This window comes from Theropithecus gelada, chromosome 2 (genome assembly GCF_003255815.1).
Source record: "Theropithecus gelada isolate Dixy chromosome 2, Tgel_1.0, whole genome shotgun sequence".
Classification (NCBI taxonomy): Eukaryota; Metazoa; Chordata; class Mammalia; order Primates; family Cercopithecidae; genus Theropithecus; species Theropithecus gelada.
In genome coordinates this window covers 163,585,994-163,600,650 of record NC_037669.1, presented here as the reverse complement: position 1 = coordinate 163,600,650, position 14,657 = coordinate 163,585,994, and the positions used below count along the sequence as shown (strand labels likewise).

Sequence of the window (14,657 nt, the reverse complement as noted above, 5' to 3'; positions counted from 1 at the left end):
GTTACCATGAACGCTAGGAAGGAAACAGCCCCCACTACAATGTGTGACTACTTCATAGGAATCTACGAAATGTGCAAATATCACTTTTTTAAAGGTAATAAACTCATAAGCTATTTAAAACATTGCATTCTTCTGACTTGTACTTCTAGACTTATTCAACCAAAGACTACAGAAGCATTTTCCAAAATATATTCTTCAGAACCTTTGTTTTTAGAAATAGAATTCCAATAGTCAAGTCAATTTGTGAAACTGGAAACTGATTACTCTTGTTCAAACTAGTATTTCCCAAAATTATTTAATCAAGGAAAATAATAAAAAATTATTTTTCCCCCATGTGATATTTACTAATATCCTATGAAACCCTTCCCGTATGTGATATTTACTAACATCCTAAGAAACCTATGAAGTAGTCACAATTTGAGAAGTGCTGGCCTAACATCTTTTTTCTTTCCCTTGAAGTGCATAAATCCCTCTAAATTACAGCTTTCAGACAACTTATAAAACAGTCAAAAATATTTCTGTTTAGGTTTATGATGCTGATCCTGTTTTGTCCTTGAGCACGGCAAGCTACATCAGAAAAAACCTTAGTGGTATTAGCTTTTGCTTTTGGAGTGGAGGAGGTAGCAGATGAGGTACTAACCCCCAGGCACTCTAAATAGTACTGGAAGACAGCCTGGCCCATCTGGGAGGGGAGTGTCCAACACCACCCTTAACCCTGATAGGTTGAAGAGTCACTGATAGCTTCAACTACATCATACACTTTAAATGGGTGTCCTTCACCCACTAAAATCTCTCTCAGAGTTACGGTAAATAAAAAATTACAATAAGAGCAGAATGTGATTAAGAAAATTCAAGGTAAATCTTAAGTACAAAAATGTAATATTCTAGGTATCCTGAGGATACCCTATTAGTGTTAAGCTGATTACAAGTACAAGTGTCACAGAGCAGCTGCCGTAAGAAGGGAAACCACTGCCTGGTGCAGAGTCATGTGATACAGGCACCTGCCCCTCATGGCATTACATTTTTAGGTTAAATTGCTTGCCTTTACCAGTTGAAAAAATGAAAATAAAATGAAAACAAATAAATCAATGACTGGCTGCAGGAGAAGATTTTTTAAAACTCTTTCCTACATCTGTGTGGAAAATAGTGCATCCTTTAAAAATCAATTCAGATATAGTTGAGAAGCTAACTAATGTTTAATCCAACTGAGGTGTCTCTGAATTCTGCTTTCGAAAACAACAACACGCTAATCTCTTTCAAATACAGCAAGGTCAGGGGAATTATTTCTCCAGCATAGGTGAATGAAGCATGAAATAGGAAAGTGCACTTCAGCAAAAGCTCCAAAGTATGTCTGATGTGTTGTCTTAGGACATCTCTCTCACTCAGGCTATGTAAAAAGACAAAGGACAACTCACCATGTCATAAGTTGTTACGATCTTCTTCAGAACCTCCGGCACAATTCCCTGCAGCTCCATTGTGGGGTACTGCTCGCTGAGATTCAGGACCACTAGGGGTGTGTTATCAGGCCCCAGAAAGCGGGGGGACACCGCCAACATGCACTGCATGAGATTGGCCACAGAGGACAGACCACACAGCTCCTTGAATGACACTACCGCATTCTGTTAAATGGAAAGAAAGAAGCATTTGTAATTAACTGGGGGTTTCAATTTCTCATGGATATTATATTTGATATACCTGTTTACGTTTGAACCACCTGGTACAACAGTTATTAGCAGTGTTATAACAGAATTGGCTAATGATTATTTTATCCTGGGAAAAATGGCTATTATCCAAAGTAAATGCTATTATGGGCATTTGTAACACCAATTTATCAAAAGTACTGAAAATGCAAATAAGTCAAATTCTTCCGAAGGGCAAGGCCTCTTTTCAGCCCAAAGTTCATAGTAGTGCTGATGCGGATAAGCAACTACGAGCAAACAGAGAGAACGGCTTCTGCATTCAAAGAGGGTAAAGATTTAGGGGGAAAAAATCCAATCTGGTTTAAAATAAGTATCAAATATACCAGCCATACAAAAGGGAAAGAAATATTTGCAAGGTGGAAACCTGAATCTCTCATCTATTTATGCCTGCTGGCTCAAAATCTAAAGAACCTTTGAGGATGCTACTGTTCTCCCGTGAGTCTGCCCAGCAGGGACCTTGGTTACCTGTGACCTTCCCCTATTAGAGTCACGGCTGATCTCAATGCCTCTCTCTTTTTTCTAATCCACCAGAGGTATGCCATTTAAATATCCAAGAAAGAAAAACCTTCAACACTGTAAAATGCCATGAGCTGGCCTTCTTTGAACACTTATCAAGTGCTAAGCCATACTAGGCATATTTATTACACATTACTTCCATTTAATCCACACAGCAAGCCATGTTATGGATGAGAAGACTGAGCCTTGGCTATAATCCTTCTCTGTTTGTCTAGGGTCACACAGCTAGTAAGTGAAGGAGTCAAGATTTTACCTGAAGGCTGTTGATGTTAAGGCCCAGGCTTTGAGTCACCGTGAGTAATAACAGGCCAATTATAATCATAATAAGAGTCAGGTGGGCTATTTCAGGCACACTTGGGTCCTGGTCTGGGCTGGGCATGTGGGCAGAGGGGGTAGATCTAGGCCCTGCAGGCCTGTGCCTTCTGCTCTCAAATAACCCAGGTTCTTGGGAATGAACAACATTTTAGTTTTAAATTTAAACATTTCATTTTTATTAATATTGCTTTAAATATGGACATCAAACTATATACCATTGGCTCAAATCACATTGATATATTCAGTTACAGAAATCAATCAAGACTGTGATATTTAAAGTGTGGTTCCCCAGTCACTCTTATCACACCACTTACTCATATCTGCAGTTGTTCTATTTGTTTATCTGCCTGCCTCCTGTCTGTTTCCCCTTCCCACTGCCTGCCCCCAACTAGCATGCAAGCCCCTTGATGGCAGGCAGGCAATCTGTTTGTTCACCACTGCATCTTCATGGCCTAGACTGCTTGTGCATGGCAGCTGCTCATTCAGTATCACTACCGACTGCTTTGTCAGGTTCAGTGCAGATGAGGCTTTGGAAAAGACAATGCTTGAGCTCTGACAAATCCTCAAAGGAATTCTGTGTCACACACACCCCAGCAGCCACTGGGCAGTGGACAATGCACTTGCTCAGAGCTGAGGGTTTACCAAACCACCTTCACCCTCAGAAATAGGGAAAAGCCCTTCATATGTCTGTTATGCTTTTACTTTAAGAGAAAAGAAACAAATTTCCTTATTGTGGGAAGGTCTTTTTATTCATGAAGTATACACAGAATCAGTAGATAGGGAAAATATGTTGAATTTTCTCAGTCAGATTTTATTTGTTGGCATCATTCTCATTGGTCATTTTAAAATATAATTTTTTGAAATACAAAATAAACAGACATGGAGCACTTATCACACACACACCACTTCTCACACACTATGACAGGTCAGGGCTGCTGTCTCCATGAGGCAGGTCCTTGCTGTCTAGCTCTGTGTCACTCAGGGGTCCTAGTGTATGGCTAGATGTGTGGGCGATCCTTAATTAAAAATGTAATTCCTAACTGATTGCTTTTAGCCATTATATATTTCAGAGGTAATTACTATCTTAAACTTCTAATAAATACAGGCACCTCTTTTACTCACAGAATTAGCTATCCTCTCAAATCAAGAGGAGGCTCACTTTGCATACACATAGATTTACAGTTCATTTAAAGGCTTCCCATCTCCTCAGCATTACAGCTTCATAAGAAAGGACTGGATCACATCCATTTTACTTTGACTTATATCCTTTTTATTTTGATAGATCATCAATTTGTGTTCCAGGTAAGGAATATTCAGAAATCCCAGAGATTCCTATGTATGCTATTAGAAAAAACAAGGAACTGTTCAGCAGTCATTAATGGGAACTGGGACGAAGGTGTGTAACACAGCAACGAGACTCACTTATCCTAATATGTAATCAATATTTTCAACACCAACTGTACATTTAGGAATTTAAATGATAAAAAAGAGACTAGTGGTAAACATTCTAATAACTAATTGGAATTTAAAAACTACATAAATATACTATTATTTAAAAAACCAATATATTTATAAACTATGGAGATGTACTAAGTAGGAAAACCATTGAGTAAATAATTAAACACAAGCACGCACCTGCATGTTTTCTCTCAGATCTGTGGCATCCCGTATAGGGGGCTGGGCATTCTTGAATACCTCATCCACAGTTTTAATCCACAATGTTCTCAAAGATGCATATTCCCTGGATTTCTTCCCTTTTCTCACAGAAAGGCCCCTTTTATGAGGCTTCCCTCCTCCTCTTCGGTTAGTAATAGCCACGTGGACAAATAAGGAAGCATGTGCAAGGACCTCTCCAGTTAAGGACTGCAGGGGGACATGGCGGTAGCCCGTCTGTAAACATTCAAAGGGAATTGTATACTGGCCGATGAATTCATCCCCGATGTAGTCATCATCCAGCACTACAAAGCGCACCATGGCCAATTCTGGCAGGTTGATTTGAAATTCAAAGCTTTCATCAAAAATGGGAGCGTCTCCATTCTGGTGCACTGTTTTTGTCCTTTGTTCTGCACAATCAGCAGGGATTCCATGGATTTCAACATAGACATAAGGATCCACCACGTCACCTTTGGCACCTGATCCTTTGGGCTTGGGAAAGTTCTGCCCACTGATGATTTTAATGTGAAGAAGTTGAGGTGAGACCCCTGGGACAGAGTCTTTTGTATTGGCACTGAAGAAGGAGACCTCCTCCCTCATGATGGCTGGCCGGAGGACATAGCCACAGTTTCCGTTCTGCCTAAACCAGCCAATATTCAGGTCCATCATCAGTCCTGGTGTCTGAAAGTTCATGGCTACAATTTGGCAACCACATTTCCAAAAATCTTGAGGGTTCATGTTACTGGAGTCAATCCTCATTGGACTGGGAAAAACCCTGGCAAGAAAACGCTTGTTGTAATTTACAAAGTCCCCTGGATTTTCATTGGCGTACTTGCTAGCAAGCACTTCATTAAACGAACAGACTTCCCAATACTTCTGAACCTGAAATGACACCTGAAATTCTTTGAACTGAACTGATTTGCAGATGCTGACCAGTTCAGATAGTTCTTTACAAAGCTGAAATCGCTTCACAGGCACATTGTTGGGTTGCTCCACGTTTTCTTTTCCCATCCTCTGAGACATTTCCGCTCCTTCATCTTCATCAGTAACATCTCCTTCTACCCCAGAGCAATTTGAGGACAGCTTCTTTGCTTTAATTAGTATTTTCCCTTTCAGGACATCTGGGGATGGTAGATAAGATTCCTCAACATTGGGTGATGTGGTATAGAGCTTGTCTCCTAAAAGTTTCTTCATGTGCTGAACCATTACCTTCTGTTGTTTAATGGAACAGTGGTTTTCTAAACACAAGATAAGAGGATACTCTGAAGCAAAGAATGCATACTTGTTAATAATATCGATGACACTGCGGAAAACTATCTGAGAGGTCATGGTGTGGCCTGTGTAAATTACAGGTTCATTGTCTGGCCCATCCCATACATCTAATTCAACACTCCGGCAACCCATTTTAAGAGCTCGAATATATCCTGTGATGTCGGAGGGACCTCGGAACTGATCCTCTATTAAGTATGTATTATGAGATGAATTTATAAAGTAATGAGACAGAGGTTGCTTCATATCCTGACAGACCTTCTTATGTTCTGGATCAAATATATAACAGTCAGGTGACATAAGGTAATTAGTGAACCCATCTATGGACAGCCAGCCCTTTTCCTGACCCTCTTTGGATGGCTCATATTTGTGAATAATTTCAAGGCTTATTTCCTCATTTATATGTGCCACACCCTGTTCTGCCTCAAGAAACATCATAAGGTCCTTGGTATCAAGGAATTCTTTATTGCTTGAAAACTGAACTAAAAGGAAATAAATTTCAGGTCTAGTACAAAGCTCATGAAAAACCTCAATAAATTCTTCCTTTGTGACCTCAGTACCAGCTTTGTCCTTTGATTTATGCAATTCTTTGAACTTAAGCTCAATTTTGCTTGTTTTTAAACCGGGATTGAGGTTTCTGATACATTGCACAGCATTACACAGAGTTATATGTCCAAGGTTATCTACATCAATTTCACTAAACATTTGTGAAACCCAAGAAGTCCTCATGTTATCTTGGCTACTTTCTAACATATCAAGTGTATGTTTTCCATAAGAAATTAGGTACCGCAGTCCTGTAACCCAGATGTTTGCAACATCTGCAGAGTTGGCAACCAAATCCAGTGACTCATAATTCTCTCCATATATGACAGAAAATGCACAATCTTCAGATATCTGGTCAGAAATGCCATTGCTGCGGAATATGTCTGTGTTTTTTCCTGTTCTCACTTCCTTGATGGATTTAATGTCAATCTTGGCTTTCTCGGAATCCTTCTTAGATGGCTCCCACCTTAGGCTCTGCATGTCGGCATCCAGTAAAAAGTACCTATGATAAATTCTAGAGTTGGAGCGAACCTTTTTGAGTTCTGAACCCTCAACCATTGAATTAATACAATCACTCGCACTGCTGATCTTCTTCTCTGTTGGCATGCTGCTGAATGAGACTGTCTTTTTCCGTTCCCTCTTCTGTTTTGTACCATCCTGAGAGAAAAAAAGACAGCATATTAGAATAACATAAATATAGGTTTCCATGTTCAAGATTATGAATAGAAATTTAATTTCCTTGAAAACAAATCATACTATTAAGATTTCCTATTCTAGGTCCTGTGATGAATGACACTCATTCATCTCCAAAGCTCAGAATTGGCCTTGGAGTTGACAACCTAATACCAACAGGTATGAAATCATTATTGGATAATTGCGATTCATATTTATCAAGAAGAACAATTTCAGGCCAGGCACAGAGGTTCACACCTATAAACTCAGCACTTTGGGAGGCTAAGGCAGGAGGATTGCTTGAGGCAAGGAGTTTGAGACCAACCTGGGTAACACAGTGAGATCCCATCTCTACAAAAAAAAGAAATGTTGGTGGGGCGTAGTGGCTCATGCCTGTAATCCCAGCACTCTGGGAGGCCGAGGCGGGCAGATCACCTGAGGTCAGGAGTTTGAGACCAGCCTGGCCAACATGGTGAATCCCTGTCTCTACTAAAAATACAAAAATTAGTCAGGCATGGTGGTGGGTGCCTGTAATCCCACCTACTCAGGAGGCTGAGGCAGGAGAATCGCTGGAATCTGGGAGGTAAAGGTTGCAGTGAGCCGAGATCGTGTCGCTGCACTCTAGCCTGGGCAACAGAGTGAGAATCCATCTCAAAAAAAAAAAAAAAAAAATTAATTAGCCAGATATGGTGGCTCGCGCCTGTAGTCCTAGCTATTCAGGGGACTGAGATGGGAAGATTGCTTGAGCCCAGGAGATTGAGGCTGCAATGAGCTATGATCTTGCCACAGCACTCCAATCTGGACATCAGTACAAGATTCTGTCTCAAAAAATAGAAAGAAAGAAACAATTTTCAGAGCCCAGAGGAAAGTGAAAAGGCAGGATTCCTTGATTAAAAATTATTAAGAATTTCAAGGTGACAGAAGAGCTAAGTGAAGCCCAGGGCTCTTCTGAGTCAGTGTGAAACCTGTGCAACTGTACAGGTCATATACCATGAAACAGGCCCTGTTTCTATGTACACCGCCTACACCAATGCTTCTCAAAGGCTTGTCACCAGACCACCCGCCTCAGAATCATCTGGGTTACCCTTGGTTACAATGCAGATTCCTAGGCCCATGGAACCAGCTCCCTGGGGCTGGTGCCCAGGAATTTACATTCAAGGTAGCATTCCATGTGATGGGGGATGTACCAAATGATAAGAAACAGCTAAGTACCAACTAATTAAGTATCTGTTAAATGGGAATTCCAGCAGAAATTCCTCTCTCCAAAGTCTCATACTAGATCAGTCATCAATATACATCAGATAGACATGTAAGTCTGAGATGAAGGGCTAGGTTATAGTTGTTGGAGCTTCTAAAATCATAGAGTTGGATTTATTAAAACCTATTACTATACACCAATGCTTAGAACAGTGTCACCTTGTATTTTAATATTAACAGATTATTAAAAGGACTAAGTTTAAAACTTCAGGCAGCACTTATTTCTAAAGAAGTTAGCATCACCAATAAGGCACTGTTCAAGTTTCCTGCTTAAGGTAACATGTTCTCATCTTAAGGGGCTGACATCCACATCTGTGTGTGTATTTAAGTCCTTCCTTGTATAGAGATCTTTACTATTTGAAAAAAAAATGCTCAAATTACCTCAAAAGAGCTTTCACAATTTTAAACCCAAAAGATGATACTGCCTTTCAGTATGTGCATAAAATCTATGACAAATTTTCAGTATTCATTGTATTCATAAATAAGAAATAGGGATGTGAGTTGGAATTATATCACTTTCATGACAAAGAAAAGAACATTGTTAAATATTATCCAAAGGCAATTCTAATTTTCCTGCTCTGGATAGAAAATCTCTATATTTTAAAAAGCTATTATGCTATACTCTATCTCTGAAATTTAAAACCACTTTTACTTTCTAACTACCTATACTTCCAAAAGCAATTTGCAGAAGGTAATTAAACTTAAACTTTAAATCATATGGGTATCATTTTCCTCAAAGTTTCAAAATGAACCATAGAAGCTTTTGTGATCTGAGTGCCAAGACAAAACATAAAAGCCACAAGGTAGAATATTTCTTTACAACTATATCCTCAGAACAATAAAGCGCAAAATACATAAAAACTGTGGTAATTGTATCTGTAAGATACATTATATTATAGCCATTCCAAATCCCTAAAGCATAGATTGTACTATATCAGTTCGAGTGAGTTAGCATGAAATCAGTTTTGTAATCAGCCATGCATAAGGACATGAAACAAATGTATAAATTTTCTATTTTTCAGAATGACGTCTTTAGTTTTTTTTTTTTTAGTAGAGACAGGGTTTCACCATGTTAGCCAGATGGTCTTGATCTCATGACCTTGTGATCCACATGCCTCGGCCTCCCAAAGTGCTGGGATTACAGGCATGAGCCACCGCGCCCAACCGATGTCTTTAGTTTTTAAAAGGCACATTTACCTTTGATAAAGGCAATATACTGACTCAGTAAGGTAATTTTATAATCTTTATATATTGTGTCTCAAAGACGACATTAGTAGAACAATTACAAAAATATATGGAGGTATTTATCCACTGATCCATTAAGAAATATATAGTAATTTCTCAACATTGTAATCTTTTATTCTTTCATTTGTATAGGCTGATTAATATTTGGTTACACTTTCTAATTTGTTATAAATGATATATTTCAGATAAATAGGTTTCTTTTTTATTAAGAGGGAAAAGGCCTAATAGCAAAGTAAGTTAATAACATACACACATGCTCACATACCCATGTATGGGTGCATACCATAAATATGTTTGGTATATGTTTAAGCTTAAACACCATACCGTGGCTTTAAAAGCATCGCCATGCTTTTCACAAAGCAGCCCAGGCTTTGAATGGAGACTTCTGGTCATCAATTGCAGACACATGAACATGGTGACCACCCAAGCACGGGCAGATATAATGACATCAAGGACACCCCTTAGCAGAGACTTCCCGTCTCTTTCTCTCCCTCCATCTGCTGTCGCCTAGAACCGTCTGTCCTCTCCATAGCACACTGAGGCCTGAATCTGTTTCTCCTTCCTCACTAGCAGATAAAGTGATCAGAAAACACCGACAGAGGAGTATGCTTGTTTAGAGGCCAAAAAGGAAGAGAAACAGATGTGAGCTTGCACTCATCAATGGGTGGACCAGAATCTCTGGCTGGGAGCAACAAGTGGATGTGACTACAGGAGAAGCTGGCGAACTGGTCTTACACAGCCAGGAGAAAAGGAAGGGGGAGGACAGAAGCACTTGTGTGGGAGGTACGGAGAACTGGAGTTCGATGGCAGGAGATTGAGCCCCAAATTGCCTAATTCCTAGAATCCTTATCCCACTTTTACTCATTTCAACTTGGTTTTCATTGTTCAGCCTGGCAGTGATCAAATACTTGCATAAGCTGAGTAGCTGGTCAGAAGCAGAGAGCTGGGATCTATTGTCTATGCTGCCTTGTAATGCAAGTTAGTTTAAACTAAATAATGGAAATTATTCAAACTACATGTGCTATACATATAGCTTTCTAATTGGAAGAACATTAAATACATAATACTCACATGCATTAACCATCTAAAACCAGAGGAAAAAATGCAGGTTTCTGCTGAGACAGTTATGCCTCAAAATACTTTTTAAAAATAGTATAAATGATTTCTCAGAGTTGGCTGTTATATTGTGAAGGAGCACTCATCACCCAAAGCTTCTGAATGATGAACACAACAAAAGTTGGAAACTTGGTGCAATTCTCCTCCTCTATTAGCACTTAGTAACCTCAAGAGAAAGAACACACAAAAAATGTCCGGACTGGAAGAAAACTGCTTCCAAAGAACCTACCTCCATATCAACCCTGAAATTTTGCATTTGTTGACAATCATAAAATTTAGAACTAGAAAGAAACAAAGGTTCATTTGCACATTAGCCAACACTTATTTACAGAATAACAATTTCATACCAGGAATGATTTTAGGTAAAGCAATGAACTAGGAAGAGGCTAGGGAAACATTCTGCACCACAGCAAATTCAGGGAAAATAAAAATGTTTATAGAACTCATACTTAGCATTAACAATACAAATAGCCATATTGAGTCATATGGAAAAACATACATCTTTCTAACATAACTGCCTACTTTATTTAACAGAAGGTTGTTACTAAAAATAGGAGGCCACTAAAATTACCATCTGGGATACTTAAGTAGTGGCAATTTCATAAATGGGCATGGGTAATTTCATAAATTCTCATCCTGAAATGGGATAAGGAATAAGTGAACATCATTTCTTCTGCTGGCAACAAAGTGTCTGGCACTGATTCAATTGATTTAGCTTGCTCTGGAGAAGAGGAACGAAAAACCGAGTTGTGGAGTTGCAGTCTTGTCTAAGGGCACACAGATAGTTAATGCCCTGCTGGAAGAAAATTACCTCGTTTCCTATTCCATTTGAAAGACCTGAAAGACTTGCACTTGAAAGACTCCTGTCTTTCAAGACTCATCTGTTCCCATTTTCTGTTTGATTATTCCTCAAAAAAAAATCATGAGCAAATGATGTTTTAATATCCAGATTCAATACCCTGGCCAAACAGTGACCAAGTCTAAGCAGTCATTCTGGTGTGGGGCTGGGGTGTGAGCACAGGGTGGCTTAGAATGGGGAGAGGGTGTAGTATGAAAACAAAGCGGCCGTTTATCTCTCTGGTTTGCTTGAATCAAGTTATTTAATTTGAAATATAAGTAACATTAAAGAAAGGTAGGGGATCTTCATGTTTATCAAGGGGGATCCAGAATTAGACGATTGAGAAACTGGGGGTTAAAAAAATTTCTCTTTTACAAAACAATACAAAACAAAACAAAAAACCCCAAGAAAGAACTTGAGGTCCATTAAACGAGCACAGCAAGGCCTGACCTTTCTTCAGCTCAATAACAATAACTCTGAATTGAAAGAATAAGTCATGCCAGGCACATAAGGGTTATCTTGCAAGGTTTTTCACACATCTTTAAAACTTTGATGTGCTCTCCAAGATGAGAAAAAATAAGAAAAGAAAAGGGGGAATTTGGAGCAAGACAGTCACTCTGAAGGTCATTTTATAAAATAAAATGAATTGAAAAAGAATAAAATAACATAAAGGAAAGCTAGGTACAGTTAAATGCTGCTTCTTGCTCACATGGAAGGGCCCTTTATTTCAAGTAACAGAAACTCCTTGGCCTGTGCATGCCTCTCCTCCGTGGGCCCTCCTCTTCTGTATGTCCTCTACTGTATTCTGTTTTCCAAAAGCTCACCCCTGCCCCAGTTTGGCAGAGTCTATGAGGGCTCAGATCTGCTAATGGCTTAAGAGCCTATGGGTGACTTAAAAAGTCATGAAGCGGGGGCAAGGAAGGTTCAGATGGTGGTTTACAATACAGAAAGCCAAAACAGAGTATCACTTCTACCCTAACAAGAAAAAGCCCAATAATCTATAAAATCATAACTGCTCTTATATCTACCAGACAGCCACGGTCACACAGGAACCAAGGGAACTGAATTTCAATGAGTGACACGCCCCTCCAAGGAGAAATAGGACACAAGAAACTGTTTTGGGTTTGGTGGAGCATGGGAAGAAGATGTGGCCACCATGGAGGCAGGTAAGAGGAACTCAGATAAAATTTTAAGGAATTCCTAAAAGCCAAGTGTGGCCTAGTATATCCATCTAGGGTAACTGGGAGTGCCAGACACAGGAAGAGTGCACTCATTTGTAAATCTTCTCCATGGGTAAACCTGAGAAAAACTAGGGGTTGAGCAGGAACACTGGGAAAAGGGTAGAAGCAGAATCCATCCACTTCTGGAACCAGACAAAGATCCATTGCCCCAGAGGGTAGCAGAACCGCTTGTAATCAGGAGCCTGCACCAACAAAAGCACAGCTCTGCTATGACCAGGAGAGTGGCAGAAAACTATCACGTGCCCAAATTCAAAACAGATACAGGCAGAGTTTGGCTTCCACAGGGGGCAGGGCAGGTTAGGACAGGTGAGAAGGCCCAATCCTGAGGCCCAGGTACACAGGGCTGCCTAAGACTGAAACTGGACCAGCAGGACCAAAAATTCTCCCTGACCCCCCCAGAAGCCTTGTACCGAAATGCAGGCAGTCTACCATTACAGGAGGGACAAGAACATGGGAAGAGATCCCTTTCTGACACAGGCATTCACAGTTGAAAGCTGAGGGCAGAGCAGGAACTCTGAGTAAACCCTCTAGTACACTACCTGCCTCCTTAACACACTAAACACAAGGTGACAGTGACCCACCAGTGGAGAAATTTGAAGGCAGTGGTACAATGAAGGCAACAATGGCAACACAAATCCCAAACCTGGTTCAATTACTGACTCAATCTTCCCTACACTAATGACCTGGAAGAAGAGATATGCCCATTTCTGAGCACATTATTTACTTCAGTCTCTCTTAACCATGATTATCGTATCCAATAAAAACTGCAGGTCATACCAAAAAAGTAAAAAGAGAAACAAAATGAAACAAAAACAAAAACAAAAAACATTGTCAAGAGATAAAGCAATCAATAGAGCCAGACTGTAGAAGTGACTCAGAAGATGCTGAAACTATTAAATGGGAAGATTAGAACAACTATGATTAATATGTTAAAAGATCTAGTGGAAAAAGTGGACAATGTGCATGATCAGATGGTTATATTTCCACAGAAAGATGGGAATTACAAAATATGGTCCAAAGGAAATACAGTTTAAAAAAACCCCCACATCAGAGATGATTAATTCCTTGATAGGGTAATAAGCAGACTAAATACAGTCAAGAAAAGAATCTGTAAACTTGCAGATAGGTCAATAGAAATTATCCAAATGAAAATACAAGGAAACAAAAGAATATATACATATTTAAAAAAAAAAAAAACCAGAGCATCTAAGAGCTGCTGTCTAACATATGTGAAAAAAAAAAAAGTCCCTGTAGGAAAAAAAGGAAAAATAGGGCAACAAAATATATGAAGAGATAATGTCCTAGAATTTTCCGAATTAAGCAGCTCAAGAGTAAGAAGCTCAAGCAGGATCAAACACACACACACACACACACACACACACACACACACACACACACACACACATCTGGATATATCACAGTTACACTGCTGAAAACCAATTAAAGAGAAAAGCTTTGAGGCAGCCAAATAAAAAAGAAAGTCACATACAGAAAAACATCAATAAGAATTCTAGTTCAGATGATGGAGAAATATTGAAAGTCTTTCCTCTAAGATTTGGAATAAGACAAGGATGTCCATTTTTTTTACCACTTTTATTCAACATAGTATTTGTAGTCCTAGCCAGAGTAATTAGGCAACAGAAAGAGAGAAAGGGAATCCGAATTGGAAGGAAATAAGTCAAACTGTCCTTGTTTGTATATGACATGATCTCATATTTTAAAAAGTCTAAAGATCCCATCAACAAACTCTTAGAACTGATAAACAAATTCAGTAAAGTTGCAAGATACAAAATTACTATTATTACTAATTAGTATCATTACTATATGTCAACAGTGAAATCAAAATTAGTATCATTACTACATGCCAACAGTGAAATCAAGAAATCAAGAAAGCAATCATATTTATGATAGCTATAAAAATAACTAGGAATAAATGTAACCAAAGAAGTGAAATATGTCCACAATGAAAATGATAGAGCACTAATGAAACTGAAAAAGATACACCAAAACAATGGAAAGCCATCCTGTGTTCATGCATTAGAAGAATTAATATTGTTAAGATGTCCATACTACCCAAAATGATCTACAGATTTAATGCAATTCTTATCAATGACATTCTGCACAGAAGTAAAAAAAAATTCCTAAAATTCATATGGAACCCCAAAAGACCCCAAATAGCCAAAGCAATACTAAGCAAAAAGAACAAAGCTGGAGGCATCATCACACTACCTGACTTCAAAATATACTACAAAGCTATAGTAACCAAAACAGCACGGTACTGACATCAAAACA

General features: G+C 39.1%; 1 protein-coding gene across 2 annotated transcripts in view; it reads right to left on the bottom strand.

Annotated features, from left to right (window-relative positions):
• Positions 1–14,657, bottom strand: part of PLCL2 (phospholipase C like 2) — a 200,040-nt gene that overhangs the window by 81,014 nt on the left and 104,369 nt on the right. For both annotated transcript variants that reach the window (XM_025377645.1, XM_025377646.1), the window contains exons 2-3: positions 4,167–6,653; positions 1,416–1,619 (exon numbers count right to left, since the gene is read on the bottom strand). In XM_025377645.1, the coding sequence (XP_025233430.1) occupies positions 1,416–1,619; positions 4,167–6,653 (2,691 nt within the window). The remainder of the gene's footprint in view (positions 1–1,415; positions 1,620–4,166; positions 6,654–14,657) is intronic.